At 38.4% G+C, this 21524-nt stretch overlaps 2 protein-coding genes across 2 annotated transcripts; one reads left to right on the top strand and one right to left on the bottom strand.

Annotated features, from left to right (window-relative positions):
- Nucleotides 1-109: 109 nt before the first annotated feature.
- On the bottom strand, nt 110-17415 carry LOC127797165 (protein DGS1, mitochondrial). Its single transcript, XM_052329774.1, has 14 exons — nt 17087-17415; nt 16886-17000; nt 16595-16798; nt 15297-15434; nt 14943-15104; nt 11862-12056; nt 10609-10709; nt 9686-9775; nt 2366-2438; nt 2268-2296; nt 2053-2176; nt 1469-1579; nt 660-760; nt 110-519 (listed from the first exon to the last, which is right to left on the bottom strand). The coding sequence occupies exons 1-14, from the start codon at nt 17305-17307 to the stop codon at nt 399-401; spliced, it is 1785 nt and encodes a 594-aa protein (XP_052185734.1). The 5' UTR covers nt 17308-17415; the 3' UTR covers nt 110-398.
- A 199-nt stretch (nt 17416-17614) lies between these two features.
- Nucleotides 17615-20977, top strand: LOC127797166 (urease accessory protein F). Its single transcript, XM_052329775.1, has one exon. The coding sequence runs from the start codon at nt 18553-18555 to the stop codon at nt 19258-19260; it is 708 nt and encodes a 235-aa protein (XP_052185735.1). The 5' UTR covers nt 17615-18552; the 3' UTR covers nt 19261-20977.
- The last annotated feature ends 547 nt before the right edge of the window (nt 20978-21524 follow it).

Below are 21524 nucleotides of genomic sequence, written 5' to 3'. Positions count from 1 at the left end.
ACCAAATATAACTCTAAACTAATATTTCCAACAAAATATTGAGTGAGTTCATTTATTAAGTAATATAAAAGCACAAAACAGAGATTTATAATACCATCATCATGTACCATAAATCGAAACTATCTTTATAGAACATCTATTGATATGCGATTTTTTTGCTAAAAATAATGTATGTGACATCGAGTACCAATTTTAGTGTCCATGAAATAAAACAGTCCTTCCAGATGGATGGTTCGAATTGTTTACCTCTGGAACGGAACCAACCAAAATTTTTTCATACATGCAATATGTAAACAATAAACAAAAACCCTCTCTGCCAAGAATCACTCACTCGGATATGGAAAAGGTATTTTGTGCTTCTGATGGATCGCGCAAACCTGGGAAGGGAAAAAAACGATCTACCGGCGCCTGGAGGAAGGAAGCAGGCTATCGTAGAGCCGTTCCATGCGAGACGTGATGGTGAGCTTGTACGCAGTTTGAAGACCAGGCTTCCCCAGATCCACAATATCCTGTCTCAAGCTGCAGTTTTTAAAACCCTATTGAATTAGCTCCCCCTTTTTTTATACCAAACAATAAAAGACAATATAAAATCCAAAAAGATGCACAGTTGCAGGGAAATACTGTAAAATTATAAAGAAACAAAGGGCACCCAAACGAACCATAGCCATTCCCCAGTTCCCTTGGCATGCCTCTCCACAGCACCACATAGGCGGTCAAGACTGTACAAAACCAATCCATACATGCATTCAGCGTCCTTTTCCTGAAAAATTCAAAACCAGCAATTTGAGACGGTTTTACCATTCCTCCTTGCAAATGGCTCATTCCGTTAGCCATGTAAATGGGGCACCATTGCAAGCCAATGAGTTACTGGCTTTGGAAAAATAAACGAAAGCAACACACAAGTATTTGAAGCACTTTAAACGTTATACAGCTTACAGTTAATGGGTGCTCTAAAGCATTGGATGTGTCATCCTGTATTTTAAAAGTGTTAAATCATATGTAGAGCTAGCTAACGTTAATAGACAAGTTGTCAAATGTGCGCCACTTAGCCAAGCATCCGCTATGTAGGCTGAGAGGGCTCTCATATTACGGTTATTTAATATCTTTGAGGTTCCTAAAACAAGCATTAGTAGGATACTAACAAACCAATAAAAGAGGGAAACTAATTACATCCTTGTCAACCCATCTAATAATTCTTTCTTTCTCACAGAACCGTGCAATTAGAAAATGCAGTAATAAAGATAACCTACGGTCATGCATGAATGCCTACATGGGATAAAACTTTAGATGAAGAATGACAGCCAGTTTAAAGAAACTCTGCGAGCTTGTATTTGCTTCAGAACATGATCGGTCTTTTACACTTCTGTCATATATTTAAAAGCTTATAGATCTTATAAGGGCAATAATGTTTTACACAATTTGTAAATGGCTAAAAAGTGGATTTGAGGAAAATAGTATGTTTTCTGACCAGTCCTTGATCTAAGCAAATTTGGAACTGCATAATCCTTCTCTCAACCTCCGCAATTAGAAGTCGTCTTTGGAGTCTAGCAATCCTTCCCCTACCTTCTGCTCTAGTATCCTGATACAAAACAAGGAGAAATCAGATAAAAGAGTCTAGCAGATGGCATAAAAATGAACAATTATGCACAGTAGCAACTGCCAACTGAGCACACTACTATTCCAACTCACAGCCAATCAAACCACCCATTAGATTCCATCATCCAGCCACAAATAAGATGAAACAAAATAAAAATATTGACATGAAACTATGCACAACATCAAAGTGATTTCAATTCCTCAAATATGACTTTATACAAATTAAAAGATGACATGAGGTTAATGGAGTTAAATTTACATATTAAGATATATACGCTCAAAACTTGTCTTTTGATCTTCGGAGTTAAGTTAACGAGTGAATCATATAATAAGAGATCCAAACATGCACTCCCTGCTTTAGTCATACATACAACCCTCTCAGCATATGCCATCTACTTAAATCACAGCTTTGTATCGTACTACATTCCATAAATAACAGGAACATCAAGAACTAACCTGTTTTAACCAGGCACGAACCAGCATGAGCAGAAGAAGGGAGAGAAAAAATGCAGGTAAAGCAGCAAGGATAGCAAAATTGATCTCGTTGGCCCTGAGAATCTGGTTTAGTTCAAGCATTGCCCTGTTGGACATGAAAATAAGGAGATTAATTAGATGACTTCAAATAGGAAAGAGATTTGACTTCTAATAAGGCACAAGTCTTTTTCACTCACGTCTCAATATCCAGTTTTAGCTTCTGAACCTGTCATAACAAAAGCTTCTTCTCAGATAAGCAAACTAGAAACCACTGACTGCCTGACAAGTACATTACCTGGATAAGCAAAGCACGAGCAAGCTCTCCCCCAACAAGACTCTGAATTGGATGCATAAGTTCCTTCTCATACCTTATAACGACAATATATCAAGCCTTTATCCCAATACGCAAGGTTGGCTACATGAATTCTACTCATCAATCATTTAGAAAAACATGCAAACATCATTTTAAAAACCTAGCTCACCAAAAAAATATCAGCAAGCTCAACTTGCACATGTATGTGCAAGTGAACATATTTGTGGAAAAATGTGCACAACGGCCACACTCAGATGCACTTATGCACACACAAGCAAGTACCATAGTATGTACAGCTATTATAAAATGTCTGTACCGAATTGTAAGAATTGAAATTTATTGCACACTAATTACATTGGAAGAGTTACCATTCAGAACCACGTTCACTGTGCACCCCAAATAGCATATACAGTAATAGAAAACTATGGTCATAAATCATCTCAAGCCATCAGGTTTCTGTCATTTCTTTCAGCAAATGTGACATGCATGCATGTACTGGCTATTAGACTATGATAACTCTTCAAACATTGAGTGGGTTAAGCCTTTCTTTTTTTCTCCAACAGAGCAAACATTCTGCAGAGAATAAGAGGCCCAAGGTGGAAGAAATATAATAAAGGAAAATTTAGAATCTTATGTTCATCTTTTGAGACTGTTGGCAAGATAATTAGGAGTGGACACCTTGGTTATGGTTAATGTTTCAGACAGGTGTCAAAAAGTTAGAAGTTCAACATTGGACTGCACAATTTAACAAGTTAAGCCTTACAAGATGTTGGGGTTGATATGAAATTTTTAAATTGACCAACAAGCCTTTGATTAGAGCATGAGCCACATAACACCATGAAGAAACCTAACAATATAATTTTGGACAGCTTCAAGGCTAGTGAAAACATTTAAAGAAGATTTTGAAGGTCAATGGGGTTCCCAAGTCACATTCACATGCAGTGGCAGAGCCAGAACTTTGGGAGGGGGGGGGGGCTAGATTTTCTTGACAAGTTTGTCAATAAAACAACTCCATAAGAATTTCTAACTATATTATATGAAACCAAAACTTTTAAGTGAAGTTGTTGACCAATTCACGGGATTATGAGAAAATTGGATTATGATTTCTTGGTCTAATCTTCCTAATCTAGCACAAATTCTATCTTCAGTATTTAGAAAGAAATTGGACAGATCTATATAGTTCCTATTCTTGTTTTCTGTATCTTTAAATTTTGTATAGTGTACAGCATATCCTTCCTTATTGTTTATCTTTCCTATGTTGTATTCTTCTTCCCTATTAATAGGGGATGTAATATTCAGCTCAATGAATTGAGAGAAGTATTATTCTCTGTCAGATCCTTAGAGATCTGACAGTGATTCTCAAGAATTCGGTGGAGGATTCTAGAGAATAAGGGAAACCTATAGAAAAAGAGAGAGAAGACTGAAATGAAGGAGAAAATCAGAATAATTTCAAATTCAATTTCTGGATGCCTCATTACAGGGGAGCGGGTCCTTATATACTGGATCCCGTGTCCATACTCCCGCCAAAAGTAAACCTTATTTACATTGATACCCCTTCTAGAATTAGCTAACAAACTCCTAACTATCTACGCGTGCAATCCCTGCCACTTGCACTATATACTCCCGCCTCTAAGTATTTAGACCGTGACAAATTCCCACGTGCTTGAGACATTTCTTGTCCTCAAGAAATGCTAAGTAGACTAGATGCTTGAGGAAATTGCCTAAGTAAATCAGGCAAGTATCCCCAAGTGCTGCTATCTTGGTGGAGATTGGACCACTTCATCAACACCTGTAGGATGGGAGCTCCATGCTTGTATAGGACTCTCCGGTCTAGTATGGAATTGGGCTCTGCTGCAACATCCGCATCCTTAGTTGGGGTAGGCTGGAGGCCACTTGATGTGTTCTCGCAGATCTCTCAAGTAAAGAGACGTGGAAGACCAGATGGATTTTTTATTCCTTGGGTAGTTGTAGTTTGTATGCGACATTACCAACCTTAGCTACAATTGGGTAGGGTCCATAATACCTGGAGCTTAACTTGGTCACTTGCCATTGAGCAATTGCCTTGAGATGGACTGCCCTGAGCTTCAAATACACCCTTTCGCCCAACTCAAACTCCCTTTCACTCCTCCTACTATCCGCATATTGCTTCATGCGATTCTAAGCCAAAGCTAGCTCCTCCTTAAGTTGTTGTAACACTCTTTGCCTCTTCTCTAGGTATGCCTCCAAGTGGCCACTGTGGTCTGTTCTCCTACAACTGGAAGTAGTGGAGGCTTGTAACCAAGCAGTGCTTGAAAAGGTGATCTCTTAATTTATGCATGATGGCTGGAATTGTACCACCATTGTGCAAGTGAGATCCACTTATGCCAACCCTTAGAATACAAAAAACATAAACACTACAAATAACTCTCCACACACTGATTGACTCATTTAATCTGGCCATCCATTTGAGGATGGTAGGCTGTAGACATCTTGAGCTCCACCCCCAAGGATTTCATCAACTCCTGCCAAAATAGAATGATGAAAATCTTATCCCTATCTGAAATTATTGCATTTCGAACCCCATGTAGCCTCACCACCTAATCCAAGAAAACCCTGGCCATGTCTTGGGCAGTGTAAGGGTGAATGAGACCAAGGAAATGTGCAAACTTACTCAACTGGTCTACCACTACCAGAATACAGTCCCTTCCTTCTGATTTAGGTAAGCCCTCAATAAAGTCCATAGTTATACTCTATCAAGCTTGTACAGGGATAGGTAAAGGCTGTAATAAGCCTAGTAGAGCTATTTGTTACGGTACCTAGCTAAGTAGTCATTGTAATTAGGCTACCCTTGCTTATATGGTAGCTTATAATACTTAGACCTTGTTTGGCATAGCTGGAGGAATGTTCCACCATGCTGTTAGAAGGTTATAAGCGCAAGTGGGCAAGTTGAGGCAACCATTTTTGGCGCCTAAACTCAGCTCAGATCAGTATAAACAATACTAATCCGTGTCAAGCTGCATATATTGAATGAAATTGGAAATTAATTTCCCTCCCAATTCTCTTTCCCCCTCAGTTTTTCTTATCTCTTCCTCTATTTCTCAATTCTTCCCCCCTACGACTCTTAGTTTCCGCAACCATAATTCTCAAACCATTGAGAATTTTCCTTGTCAAGTCAATAATCTAACAAATTGGTATCAGAGCAGGGTCCTGCCCGGAATTCGCGAGGTGATCAAGCAATGGCTGACGGTACCAGGATGCGACAGATGGAGGCACAATTGCAGCAAGTTTCGGCGTTAATGGCCGAGATGAAAGGCAGAATGGATATGATGGAAGAGAGGGCCAGATTGACAGTGGATCGGAAGCTGAACGTATTGGCTGATAGGCTTAAGGGAGATATGCGTATACAAATTAGGGAGGAAATGCAGGAAGTAAGGGATCAAGGGAACCTGTTGCACGATCAACTATAACAGTTCATGAGGATGTTTGCGGGTCAATCGCGAGTGAGGATCTCCCCTGATTTTCCACCCAGGGAACAATCGGAACCAATTCTACCAGGAATTGGTGCCAATAACCGTAATGTGAAATTGTCAGTATCGGAGAGAGAACCGACTACTGTGGAAGAGTTGGCGCCAGAGAGGAGGCAAGAGATGCCAAGTCACTCGCATCAAACTAGATTCCCGGTAACTAAGTTGGAATTACCGATGTTCGAAGCTGTGAAACCACGGTGGTGGTTAAGGCGATGCAAGAAATTGTTTGAGATCCATCGTGTAACAGAAAACCAGAGGGTGGCCCTAGCTGCAGCGTACCTCCATGATGCAGGGACATATGGTTCCAAGGATGGTCCACGGTGAGGGAGAGTTATAATTGGGACGACTTCGCACAAGGGTTGTGCAAGAGGTTTGGGGAGCGAGGCAGATGGGATGTGGTGCAGGAATTCAACCGCCTAAGACAAGAAGGGACGGTGTTGGAATATCAGGCGAAGTTCGAGCAGCTTAAATTCATGATGTTGAACAGGAACCCCTACCTAAATGAGGAGTACTTTGTATCAAGGTTGGTCACCTTCGACCAACCTTGATACCAGGCATCCCCAGCATCATCGAGGTAAGCAGCTGCCAAAGCCACTCTATGTCCCTCCGATACATTATACCAACCAAATATACACTCACATCTTCTTACCCACCATCTGGGATTACTGCCATCAAACAGGGGTACCTCCAATTTAGGCATAGGGAACCTCGGCTGATTGGGTGCAACCAGTCCCTCTCGCCTTTAATCCCCCTCAATTTCTTCTCTACTTCCCAGAGCTACCTCGAGGGCCATGTATGCATACTCCTTACTCCCTAACCAGTTAGGACCGATTCTGTTCTTTCTCTAGGAGGAAAATAAAGTGATAAACTTATCTGATTTTTGTGTGTAAACAAAACCATGAAATTCTAAAGCTGGTTCCGAATCTGGGTTCCACCTTCCTCCCTGATCCCATCTATCCTACGCTTCAAACCCCCCAACGAGGTATCCATCTTCCGATCCATCGCCATGATCACTTTATGATTCCGATTGGATCCAATTTCCAATAATTCCACTCGAGCTTGCAGATCAATAATCGTCGAGTGAAATTGCTACACTTATGACTCAAGATTCTTCATCCGAGTCCCCTCTACCATCGTCGATCCTAATGAATTACTCTGGCCTGAACCTTGCTCTGATACTAAATTGTCAGATCCTTTAGAAATCTGACAATGATTCTCAAGAATTCAATGGAGAATTCTAAAAAATAAGGGAAACTGATAGAAAAGAGAGAGAGAGAGAGAGAGATGAGATAATTGAGAGAGAGAAGACTGAAATGAAGGAGAAATTCAGAATGATTTCAAATTCTATTTTTGGATGCCTCATTACATGGGAGTGGGTCCTTATATACTGGATCCCGCGTCCATATTCCTTCCAAAAGCAAACCTTATTTACATTGATACCCCTTCTAGAATTAGCTAACAAATCCTAACTGTCTGCATGTGCAATCCCTACCACTTGCACTATATACTCCCACCTCTAAGTATTTAGACCATGACACTTTGTTCCCCCTACATCTTTTGATATATTGTCTACATAGTATCAGAGCCTATTCTCTCGAATCATTCTTTGTGAGCCTTCATTGCCACGGTTATACCCTATTTTTCCCATCACTATTTTTTTGTTGTAATCTCGTATGATGTTTGAAATTTCTGAGACGGTTTCTCCCATCTCAACAAGAGAAGCTAGGCCAATTGAACAACCAACCAATGGTGCCCCTGCTGGTGAGCTGCCAGGAATGCACCATTCATACCACCTAGATGGTGGGAATTACCTTCAATGATCTCTGTTTGTGAGGACGTTTTTGAAGGATTGAGGGAAGATTGCCCACCTTACTAGTCCAATACCTAAAGCCTCAAATCTAGCATTTGTTTGTTGGGATGTAGAAGATTCAATGTTGATGTCATGGCTTTGGAGTTCAATGCTACCCAAGATAAGCAAAAACTATATGTTTTTATATACAGCTAAGGACATTTGGGATATAGTTAAAAAAACCTATTGCTATGTTTAATGATCATAGTTTGGAAGGGTCAGCAATGGTGTCTAACAAGGTGTGCAAGGATCATGGACTAAGACACATCAAGGAAGAGATGTGTTTTCCTCTGAGCAAAACAAGGAGGGCTTGTGGTGTTCCTACTATAAGAAGCCAAAACACACAAGAGAGACATGCTTTAAATTGCATGGAAAAGAGGTGGTTTTGAACAAAATGGGAGGATTTAAGAATCTACAGCCTAAGAGTCAAGCAAAGGTGTATCTTACAACTAGAGAACTGAAGGAACCAACTGAGAAAGTCGATTCAACTATCTCCTCAAATTTGGGAGAATTAAACGCAAAAGAAATCAGTAAGCTAAAATCCTTCTTAAAGACTCTTCAACGAGGATCATGCTCTCTAACCCAAGCAGGTATGTGTTTTAATTATGAATTCTCTATTGCCTCACACACTGCTAGGAATGAGCTATAAATATTGGATTCTGGAGCTACTGATCACATGACTCCTAACCTAAGCATGTTTGAGACATATAAACCAGTAACCAGCTCCAAAAGAATTACAATAGCTAATGGCCATATGTTTCCTATAGCCGGACAAGGAAGTATGCGTTTGAACCCTTTGCTTCCTATCCAACACGTGCTTATGTGCCTAGTATTCCTACCAATTTACTTTCAATTCATAAACTCACTCAATATCTTAATTGCCGTGTGATTTTTTCTCCTCAAACTCATGTATTTTAGGATCTGGCCATGGGGAAGATGATTGGTTTTGCTAAGGCACAAAATGGGTTGTGCTCCTTACAAAGGAACTGTGAACCATTTGCCAGAGCTCAACCTATTCTAGCCTGCTCTTCTCAATCTACCTCTACCAAGACTGATGTCTGGCTTCAACATCTTAGATTAAGACATCCTCTTTTTCATCAGTTAAAGACTATGTTTTAAGATTTAGATGTTACTGATTTTCATTGTGATGTGTTTGAGATTTCTAAACATCATTAGGTGCCTTATGCTATTAGTAATAAAACTACCACTTGAGTTTAAATCCTCCCTATTTGTTTTGTAACATATTTGAACTTGTATTTTGTATCCTACCCCTGTATTTTAGAAGCAAAGTTAGCAAACCATGGCCTCGCTCATGTATAAATACTCATTCTAAACTAAATATAAAGTGAGAAAACAAGTGCTTCGTTAGTCTCCAATTATACCTAAGGTATTCCCACTAAGGTTATTTAATTTGTTCAGTTTTTCTGCAATAATATTACTTGTTATTATAGGGTTGTTTATTTAACTTTTATGATTTTATGAATTTGCATCCAGCTCTTTACAGGTACATATTGAAAAAAAAAAAAAAAAAGTGTATCATAAGCAATTTGAATAAATGTGCGCCTCATGTGCCTGAGGCTCCTACTTTGCCTTGTGCCTTGCGCCCTAGGCCCTAAGCACTAATTTGCTTCTCAATGTGCCTGGCGCCTTTGACAACTATGGACGGCAGACCACCAGATCTCAAGACTGCTTTTCTTTGTTGTACAACCAGACTTAGCTGATAATACAGAGAATAAATAAAATAAAAATATTTAAATAAGAAGACATATACCATACTCCAACCAATTCTTGAATTCTGAACCTTTACTTTAGGGGTGGCTGGATATATTCCAACAATTTAACAGGTATTAATTATGATTTAAAATATATAACACTGGTCATTCACATGCTACTTACACCTCATCAATTCATTAATAAGTAGCCATCTCAAGGGATATAAGGTCCCACCTGGCCATAACTATTTCAAGCATTTCCTGGTCTGATGCATTCTCAGGAAACTTTTGACCTTTTGTCTGCTCACTGAAAGCCAACAACATTCTGCAATCCAACAAAACTTTTTTCATGCAGTTAGATTTTAATCATGTAGAGATCAGATATGCCACCTCAAATCAATAGATGCAAGCATACAACAAAAAATCTAATTCACAAGGATGCTTTATGCCCTTAGAATCTTGGGATGGATAACATCCAAGTATGCCAATACCTTCAAGGTGCTCTTTCAGAGTGATTGTAAACACCACTTTGAAAATAAAAATTTCTGCTGGGAAAGGTAGTGGGATTACATGTCTAAACTCATATACAAATATCCAGAGTCTAATAATCAGATTAACGGTTTTAGTTATTTGTCTTCATAAGTTCCTACTTTCAATTGATAGTTCAAACCAAAAATTACTTCCTCAAAAAGACATATTATCTCTGGTTAATAAGACCAATTCTTTTATTGATTTTTATTTTATTTACTATTATTATTATTATTATTTTGGTTGTCAAAAGCCTTTCTTTTACATGGAAACATATTAAAATACCATTTGCCAGTAGAATACCAATACCACATTTAGAACTCTTTTTAAAACATCTTGAACAAAGTAAAGAATTAGTCTTGTGAGGTTGTAAATGAACTTTGATCACAGAAACTATGTTTATTTGCAACTCCTAAAGGATAATGTTAAACTTCTTCGTGCGTGATTTGGAATGATTAGCTCTATGTGTTGTGATCTCCTCTGTCTGTCTATCCTTCCTGAGTGCCAGTCCTCTTATTTATATAAGGCCATTTATAATATGGGGATCCCCAGTATCCTCAGTTATTTAAAGATTTATATCATGCATGCACGATCAGCTATTCAGCTTCCATTATCCTTTGCTCAACCAACCTGTGCAGAGAGTTGGCAGTTAACTGCACTTCTTCAAGCTCCATCACACCTTTGTGCCTCCTTCTGAATGTCTCAAAAATTTCATCTCTTATTGACAGAAGCTGATGAAATTGGAGTAAAATCCAGGTAAATTCAGAGGGTTAATCCTCCATAACAAAATGCAATATATAGAAAGATTTTGACGAAACAGAAATAACCGGAGGACAGACGAAAGGTAAACTGTAACAAATGCGTAATTATCAGAATGCCTAGGGACTGTAACAATGTTTTGTCAGCTAGGACAGGAGACCTATGCAATTGGTCCTATAATTTCCAAAAAGAAAATGAAATACATTATTTCTGAGAAATATGCTGTTGTATAAGACTTGGACTAAATGACTTCAGTAATTTTAAGAACTGGTAAAAATTTTAATCCAAGTAAATATATAATACTAACCAATATGAGAAGAATGCACGTGCATTCCCACTTCATTGATTACAAATGCAAAAGAACTAGTCTAACAATAAAAAATTTCCAAGGATGCCGTCAAAGAAAAAAAAAAACTTATAGAACATGTGCTGAAAAAAAAACCATACAGATACCACACCAGATTGAGCTAATTATTTCGTATTTAAAAAGTTATACCCTACTGATCTAACTTTAGCTCAAGCTGTGCTTTGCACTAGAATATTCAGTTTCTTTCTCTAAGTAAGTATTGGGTTTATTTGCTATGCTAACTTTGCTTGCTTATATTATCTAGAACACTTGTGCTCCACAGGATATTTGTTCTTGAGATTTTCATATTTTTAGATTTTTTCCATTGTTGGAGTTTACATTGATCTTAGAATTAATTCACACCAGTGAATAGAACCTACCTTGTACAAGTGGTTATTGCATTTGTTAAATTAAGTCATCGGACAAGCAAACTAATCCTGTCAAAGCATGCAGGGTACCTCAAATGATAAAGAGGTTGCTAAGTCATTTTGAAGGGAAAAAGGCATATATGAGGTTTCATTAATTTAACTGCTTGGCAAAATTATTAATGCCCAACCTGTCACATACCTATACTTAAATTTCATTCACAATTTAATGTCCTCATCATCATGACCTATTTCTCAAGTCTCTGCCAAACATCTATAGAGGTGAAATTGATATATCATACTATTCAAATAATTTATCAGCAGAAAAGTTAAACCTTAAAGCCAGCAAGACATTTAAGACATGATTTAGAACTTGAAGGTACTGTTAGTGAAAACAGTTTGAGAAATCATACCGGTTGCTCTACGTGGCCATTCCAAAAGTTAATAGTTGAGTCCTTGGCTTCACGGATCCATCTATCAATGTCAGAACTTCCCATCAATCTGCTATGCTTTAGGAGCCATATTGAACAGACTGAAATGCCAACAACCCCACATGTATAACGCATCCAATTTAAAGTCACTTTCCTTGGCTTCCGGTGTTTGGCAACCTAGGAGAAGAGAAGGCTCAATAATATAAGTTTCCTATTAAAACGTTGTCTCAAGTATAGGATAAAAAAATCAGTGAAAGCAGTGCATTTGAGAGTCAATGAAGAATTAAATAGGAGTTTATATCTCAATCTATAATTAGTGATAGTTGGGGGGGGGGGGGGGGGTAAACTGTAAATATGTTTATGTCTTCATTGGGATATCCGCCTACTCTATAAATAAGATAGATAGGTGGACTGAAATGATCATTCGATTTCTTCTCTTTCTAAATACGAGAACTGATGTGAGAGGAAAGACTTGAAAATAGGGAAGTTTTTTGTAATCTCGGATTGAAGGCAGTGTGTGTTCGTGTGCTAGAAAGAGAGGAGAGGGTTTCTGTGGATTACTTATGTAGGACTGATTTTAATCAGTTCAAACCAAGATAAACCCTTGTCTCTTCTTGTGGTTTGATTGTTTCATTTCTGTTTTCATTCATTTAAATTCTATTCTTGTTTTTCAGTTTATTATTTATGTTGTTTGGTTTTGATTTCAGGTGAAGAGTGGTTGAATTCTTGTCTAAGAAAACTGATCCAGTGCTCCTAGGATTAACATTTCCAAATGCATCTCACTTCAGTCAAGAATTCAAAGTCACATGGGAGAAATTTGTAAACAAGAAGATGCATGCATCCCAAAAGAGATTGAACTGTAGGAGAGAGATGGAGGTTGCTGGTAGGGCTAGCAATAAGCCGAGCTACTCGTGAGCTTACTCAAGATTCGACTCGATAATTGGCTCAATAAGCTAGCTTGTGATACAAATGAGCTAAGTTTTAGCTCAAATATTTTGCTCATTTAGTAAATGAGCCGAGGTTGAGCTACCATTAGCTCGACTCATTTGGCTCACGAGCCAGCTCAATATACTTATATATATTAATTTTATAAATTTATTAAATAAAAAAATATTTATTACTTAATACTCAATAATATAAATATATACTTAATAATTTTATAAATATATTATTTAAATATAAATAAATATATTATATATATCACATATATTATTTAAATATATATATATATACATAAAAGTAAGATGATAGTTAGTTTCGAGCTGAGCCGAGCCAGCTCGTAGCCATCATCGAGTCAACCTCGAGCTAAAAAAATCAGCTCATATCGAACTCGAGCCGAGCTATGAGCCAAGCTAAAATCAATCGATTTGAACTTGAGCTAGGCCTAGCTCGGCTTATTGCCAACTTTAGTTGCTAGTAGCAGTCTATGAAGACATACAAGAAACAACATAGCAAACCTTTATCCCATTACGTGGGGTTGGTTAAAACTGGTTCTAAGGTCCAAGCATTGATTTGAGATGTTTTAGATGAAGGATCCTCCAAGGAGCTTTGTTAGGCTTAGTTTGGCTTAGTTTTGATGTTTTATGAAACAAGGGCATTTTCTGTCAGTCTACATAACGTCTAAAATGTAGCATGTGTCCTAGGGTATTTTGCTAATTCTACTTATGTGTTTAGGTTTTATTCATTATCTTTTCCTATTCTTGATATCACTAGCTTCAGTTTTTGTTAGCTTTCCTAATGGGAAAAGGATTTTCCTAATCCTAATAGGAATAGTATACTAGAGCTCTATGAATACCAGCAATGTAGTCTCTCTTTTTTAGTAGTTAATGGAACAAATATCTACAGTTTTCTCTAAGCATGTTATGTTCTCTTTGAGTTGTGTGATGCAATTCTAACCCTGGGTATGATACCTATGGGACCCCAATTGTGATGCCCGGAAGCTATTTCTCCCTCTTTTCCCTGTTTTTCAACCCCAGAAATTCACTGTTTCAGCCTTTTTTTTACCTCTAAATTGCCCACAAATCTGTTACATGTCTAAACATTAGCCTTTTTCAACAATTTTCTCTAGCCTTCTAACACCAAATAAGCCTCCAATCGGTAGGTATTCTCATAATGCCAGATCTGTCCTATCATTAAACAGCATATATCTCTTACATCTTCCATGCTACCTCTCTTCCTTATCTCACTTTATTTATTTATTACTATTTTAATAAAACTAACATTATAGCTTATTATATTGGCACATCACTATAATTACAAATAGGATAAAAATTATCTATTCTATGGACATATTTTCCCGAAAAAGTGAAGGAAGCCTTAAAAAATATGAAAAAAGGCAAAGCGGTAGCACTAGATAATATTCCGACAAAGGCATAGAAATGCATGAGAGAAACAACATTTTACGGTTAATCAAACTATTCAATATGATCCTTAAATCAATGAGGATGCCTTATGAATGGAGAAAGAGCATATTATTCTCCATTTACAATATATTGAAAATTGTAAAAAATTACAAAGGAATCAAGCTAATGAGCCACACTCAAACTTTGGGAGAGCCTATTAAAGAAAGAAAGCAAGGTTTCTAAAAATCAATTTGCTTGCATACCAATTAAGTCAACAGTGGAAGCTGTATACCCACTAAGGTGCCCAATGGAAAGGTCCAAAGATAAACCAAAAAAAAATCACCTATGGTGTTTATATTCATCTCAGAACAGCTTTAGGAAAGAAGAAGACACACTTCAGGGATGCATCAAGATTTTGGAGATACTGCAAAATTGTCAACTCCAGCAACATTTTTAAGTATCAAGTTTTAATAAAGAAAACTATTTCAGTCAGTCTCTCTTCTGTATGCAAGCAAAAAAAGGTAATAGAATCATTTAACTTTGCGCGGCAGCATTGTTTGATTGGGAGATGGAGCTTAAGACAACCAGGCTTCCAGGGATCCCAGTTCTAGTACATGACATTTATGTTTTATCAAGATCCTTCTGAGAACAATTCTTAGTAATAAAACATAACCACAAAACTCTCAATAAAATGGGAAAGTTTGAATATAGAGAATCTTACAAGATGTGTTAAGTAAGAATCCAGTTTGTGTAGATTTTGATAAATTAAATCAATAGCATTTCTAATCTCACAATCTGACAATTGAGAATCTTCCTGGCCAACTCCTGGCAGTTTCTCAAAGATTAGAGGGGAAATGTGGCTTTCATCAGTGGAAGAATCACTCTGCAAAATCATTACACAGAAGCAACAGGGTAATTTAGTATAACGGAACCAATAAAAGAAGTTCAACTATTCTTTTGATGTTTTCCATACTGCAGAAGGGAAAAATTAAAAGTTAGAGAAGAAAATATGACAGAAAATTGCCACTGAACAAGAAAAACACAAATTAAGTAGGTTATAGGTGTGGAGAATGACCTGGTGTATTGCATGAAGATGGCTAATAGATGCTTCCAATTTGGAAAAAAGATCATTAATAGTGACAAGCAAAAAGGGTAATGACTTCTCAGGATCCTTTACTAATTCCTCTGCAAATCTGTCAACCTCTATGTACACCTACATGAACAATCCAGAAATTAATATTAAGTTACATTAATTTATATGAATAAACAGGAGGTTAAGAATGTATGACATCTGCAAAATCCATGCACAGTACTGTATGGCTAGGCTAGCTAGGTTGACTAGTAACCATGTGCCCATTATGTCTACAATATGTTTCCCACATTTGCGATTTTGAATAGAGCCATGTATGGATCTGTGTCCCCTATTTATGTCTGAATATGTCAAATTCGGAACATTGCTGCAACAACTGAACAAATTAAAATCTCAACATATAAAATATATATATGTCATTGTCAAATTCAGCTGTGTCACAGGCATCATTGACAAATAGTCCCGATGCAACACAACAGCAAGCAACATTTCCTAAAACATGAGGACACACTCACATGATAAACAAGAAAGAATTCTTAAGCCTAAGTCCAATTAAGTTGGCCTGTGAAAGTACTACAAAAGTAGGACCAAAGAATTTTATGATGTGCATTGTGCACATTATTAGTATATAAATCTAGCATGTTCAACTCAAAGATATACTTTTGACTTGCATGTAGCAAGTGTACAGTTTTTTATTAAGTATATAGCAAATATTTAGTTTAATTACAATCAAGAACAATAGTGAACTGCCTCAACATACTCCTGGTTATATATGTTGGAAGTACAACATAAGATCATAATGCAATGCCAGCACATGACTTAAACTTGTGAAATTACGACTAAGAATCAAGTGAGCCTCGGTAACAACAATAAAGTTACTCCTTCATAACAAGAATAGCATGGGTTTAAATTGTGGAAATAGCCTTTTTGCAAAGCAAGGGAATTAAAAAACAGCACCCCCCCCCCCCCCCCCAAAAAAAAAAAAAAAAACAAAATTGGCAAAGTGGGAAGGCTCGCGTGGAAAGCCGTTTATCTGGCACAGAATGTACCAAATAGTGGTGGTGGTTGGGGGGGGGGGGAGGACTTTTGAACTTCCTGTGATTGTTAAAGCAGCACTATTTCTTCCACGCTATATGCATTACATCGCCCAATGTGTACGGTATTGCTCTCTCTCTCTCTCTCTCACGCACGCACTCTCAGGCAATCACAATACAAAACTGGAATGCGAGATAAAAAGCAATTATACAGCAGATAAATAAAATCAACAAAATTGAACCGCACACCTGTGCCAGAAAAGTAGCTAGGTAATATCTTAAGCTAGTTAGGACAGATATCCTCTCAGCTATAAGAGCAGAAGCAGAAAGCGAGAGATGTTGCATGCCAAAACCTTCAGCAATAGATTCGCGAATCAGCTGGGCTGTCCCCTTGACAAAAGCCCTAGGTCCCCTCTCAAAAATCATGAAGTACACTTTCCGAGCATTTGATTCCTGAAATCAGAGAACCCGGCCAGCTAGAAATCAAATTTTGAGATCACATTGACAAATATCCACTGTTTAATAAGCTGTACTCCAAACCTCTGCTTTAGATTGCCAAAAATGTAAGTTCTTCTGGATGCTATGCAAATCTGAAAATATATGCTCCAAGATATCTTCCAGAACATAAAAAATTCCAGAAGCCTCAGATGTGTCCCTGCGCACATTGAAAACGTTCCTACTAAGTGAAAATGCGGAAATGGAAACAGTTACACCAATATAGAGACGCTGCGTGGTACATACAGAGACGAGTCGAGTGAAATGGAAGGCAACGGAAGAGGGAGATGGGGCTTGCGTCGGCGTGATCGATCGGGAGCGGTGCGGCGGTAGGGATTCGGAATTTTGCCGAGAAAATTCGAGGGAGAGGGAAAGAAAGCGGAGATTCGGTTCCATATATAGTTGGAATAGAGTGAGAAGAAGGCATTGAGGTCGGTGGACTCGCGCTTGGCCGGTGGAACCGCCATCTTCAAAGTGCAATGACCCGCCCAAAGTGTCACAGTTTGCTTGCTCGCCGCAGCCTCTGGCTTTATGGCATTCTGCCCGACTTCGTACGAACAAACAACAAAGAGAAAAGGAAACAGGAAATAACGAGGGTTTATTTTTATATTACAATTCATAAAAATAAATTAAAAAAACAAAACATCCACTGATATTTCATCGAAAAATAATAACATTGTAAATTTTAAAGTGTAGAATTAATAATTTTAAAAGTTTATTTAGAATTAATAATAATTGAGTTAAAATTTGATAAATAGGACCGTATTTTCTCTCTCTGTCTCACTTTCTCAGTTTCACTCTCTCTCTCAGCTCTGCCGCAGCCGCTTTTGAGGCTTTGTTTCTCGAGAGTCTCCTACTTTTGCTCACGAGTTGCCATTTCCCGATCAACTTTGGTCTCTCGCTGTCTCTCGATTTCTCTCCGGCGATACCCGGATCTCTCTATCTCTCATCATCGGAAGATAAGCAGTCTTTCTGATTGGATCCTCGATTCCCTTTCTCGCCGTTCACGGTGTCGGTTAGGGTTGGGTCCCCTCTCCTTCGCTGCTTTCCTTTTCCATTTCCAAGTCCAATTTTGAAATTCCAATATCCCGGAGCTTTTGTTTCGCTTAGATCTGGGACTTACTTTTTGCCGGCTCCAGTCGCTGATTGATTTCTCTTTCTACTTTTTTTCTTTTTTTTTGAGCCTTGTTTTGTAATCAATTGATTTTCTCTTGTTTTCCTTCTCCGTTGCAAAGAAATGCTGACCTAGTTCCGATTTCATCGAATATTATTCTTGTTCGGTCGAAATATTTGGGGGTTTTGGGGGTCGCAGCTTCTTCCCCTGAATCCAGGTGGGAAGTAAAATCCGCGTTTGGTTAGGAGGAATCTTGGCTTGGCGATTGAGTTCCGGAAAAGTTTTTGTTTCAGTCCTGCAACTTCCATTGGTGTTCCATTCATCAGATATATTTTCCGTCACTTTCCCGGGAGTCCCCTTAACTACGGCATCATATCGAACTACAAATTTATATCATAGCAAAATAGGAATGTTTTTTATTCAGTTGCAATTTCCGAAACGTTTGCTTCGGCTTTTCTTGGCAATATGCTGAACCAGATTTCGCTTTCCGAAGCAACCCAAGAATTCATGCTTGTGCCCTCTACATGTTTGATATATATGTAATTCAGCTTCAGCCTGTGATGAATAAATAATTGAATATCCAGAGTCGCGTTCTCCCATGGAAGAAGAGCTGGAAACAAACAAGGGCGGTCCTCTTCTGCAATGGACCCAATGGCAACTGCTGGATTCGATTCTCCCCACAGGCGGCTTCGCCCATTCCTTCGGTCTCGAAGCAGCAATTCAAGCGCGAATGGTATCTTCCACTGAAGATCTTCGAACTTACGTGATCCACGCATTAGACAACACGGGAAGCCTTCTTCTCCCCTTCGTTTACTCTGCAACCATCTCCCCGGATCTGCAAATTTGGCTCAATCTCGACAGAGTCTTGGACGCAACTTTGACAAATGAAGTGGGCCGGAAAGCGTCGACGGCGCAAGGCTCGGCGCTCATGAGAGTGGGGGCGGCCGTGTTCTCGGAGATTCCCTCTCTGAAGCCGATGAGAGACGCGTCTCTTGCTCGCGGCGTCGCTTTCCACCACGCTCCCGTCTTCGGGCTCGTGTGCGGGCTGCTCGGCTTCGATTGCGAAACTGCTCAGAGGGCTTACATGTTTGTGACAATGAGAGACATAATCTCGGCGGCGACCAGGCTGAATCTTGTAGGGCCGCTTGGCGCGGCGGTGTTGCAGCATCAACTGGCCGTTGATGCGGAGGATATGTTGAAGAGATGGATGAACCGCGCGGTTGAGGATTCATGCCAAACTGCTCCTTTGCTCGACACGGTTCAAGGCTGCCATAGTTACTTGTTCTCCAGGTTGTTTTGTTCCTGAATCAGTTGACGGCGTTGTAACGGTAAGATGGGTAAACTTTTTTTTAGTAGCGTTTATGCTTGATAGTGTTTAAGTAATTGATAGCATTTAAATTGAGTAGCATTTAAGCTAATAACATGTTTGGATAGATATACTTTTAAACTATTAATGAATATTTATGTGTTTTGTTTGTAAAAGCAGATAAGTTATCAAAATTTAACAAAAAGATTAAAATAGATATATTGCTCAATAATAGGAATAAAATTAAAAAAATATTAAATTTTAATTAAAAAATTAAATATATTAATATAACATACATTAATATTTATAATATATGTTATATATATATATATATATACATACACAATGAACCAACAATGGAGGCAACAAGATTGGCAGATGGAGACAACGAGATTGGTAGATGGGGGTGATGGCGACCACGAGAGAAGGCGGACGACAGGCTCGGGCGATGGACAACGAACGACAAGTTGGGGTGACGACAACAGTGACAGCTGAGGTGCTGGACGACGAGCGATGAGGATAGTTGGGGTGACGGCGAGCGCAATTGCAGTGGACGACGCGACTGTGGCTGTTAGAGAAGGTCTGGCGGTAGGGGAATGGCGTTGCAGAGGATGACGAAGATGGGGGTATGGGTTGGAAATAGGAAGAATATATAAGGGTAAATTCGTAAATGAATCAGTCAACTCAGCTTTTAAAGAATAAAGCTTTTGCAAAAGCTGGCCCAATGTGGCTTTTTTCAAATATTGTTGGAGTAGCGTTTAAGTTACCCAGCGTAAACGCTCTTAAATGCATCCAAATACTCTAATAGCTTTTCTTAATAGTTTATAAGGTGTTAATACAGCTTAAAAGCGATCAAACCGCATAGCCAAACGAAACCTAAGTAGGCCCTCTAGTTTCCAATCTAGCCAATCTAATAATAAATTACAATTGAATGAATTTAAGAAATAAATCTCTTAATTACAATGAAACTCATAATATAAATTCAAAGGCTTAGTTTTTAATAGGGATGGCAATTGCAACCGAAATCGTGGGGAACCGAACCGAAACCGAACCGGTCAACGCGGTTAAAAACCGTTTGACTGGGTAATGATTTAGTTCGGGGAAAAATCGAACACTGTTTCAATGGGTATGGTTTGGTTATGATTTTCACTAAAATCAAACCAAAACCCGAACCGAAACCGAACCGAATGGTGGGTAACCGAACCGAACCGAATATATATATAATATATATTATATACAATCCCATCCACCTAAACCCAGCCCACCTGAGACTAGCCCACCCCAGCCCAATTGCCTTGCTTGCAAACCCTTCTCCCCTTCTCTTCTCATTCCTCTCTCAACCTCGCTTTCACTCTCTCTCACCCTCGCTGCCTCTCGCTCGTTCGCCCGCTCTCGCCCTTACTCTCTGCATATCTCTTGCTCTTGCTCGCCCTCGTTGGATCTCTCTTGCTCTCGCTAGGGCTTGGCCCCTACTCTCGCTTGCCCTCAATCTCTCTCACCTTTTCTGCCTCATTTCTCTTGCTCCTTCGCGCGAGCTCGCCAATCGTCCTTGCTCTCTGCATCTCTCTTACTCTCACTCGCTCTCGCTAGATCTCTCTTGCTCTCGCTAGGGCTTGGCCCCTCTTGCTCTCACTCGCCCTCGCTAGGGCTTGGCCCCTCTTTCTTCATATTAATTTATTTTTTATATTTATAATTTTGTTAGATGGAGTTGGCTCATTCATTTCATATGCATATGCATCAATTTACGAAGAATATATTAATATTGTTGATGAAGGTATTAACTTTCGTAACTAATTTTTTTTACCTTAAATTACAATTTAATTATGTACATATTAATTTATTGATCTTAACAATTATAGGTTTGGAAATGTGATTTTATATCCAATAAGTTTTGTAACTTTATGCAATAATAAGATAACTTTATTAGAATTTATCTTTGTTTGTTGTGAAATTATTAAAAAAATTTATGAATGTTATTTGTCTTTGTTTGTTGATATGGATTAAACTAAAAAAATTATGATTAAACCGAAACCGAATGGTTTGGTTATGGTTTTAAATTTTTAAAATCAAATGGGTAATGGTTTGGTTTTGGTTTTAGTAATTTAAGTTTGGTTTGATTATGGTTTTGGCAAAAATTGAAACCAAACCGAATCATTGCCAACCCTAATTTTTAGGAGATAAATTCATTAATTTGTTCTCTTGCGGCTTCAATTTCTATTGAGTTGCATTTAATGTCTGAAAAAATAGTCGTTTTAATTTATCAG

Source organism: Diospyros lotus, chromosome 3 (genome assembly GCF_014633365.1).
Source record: "Diospyros lotus cultivar Yz01 chromosome 3, ASM1463336v1, whole genome shotgun sequence".
Lineage (NCBI taxonomy): Eukaryota > Viridiplantae > Streptophyta > Magnoliopsida > Ericales > Ebenaceae > Diospyros > Diospyros lotus.
The sequence above is the reverse complement of the archived record's forward strand: the minus strand, read 5'-3'. Positions and strand labels throughout refer to the sequence as shown.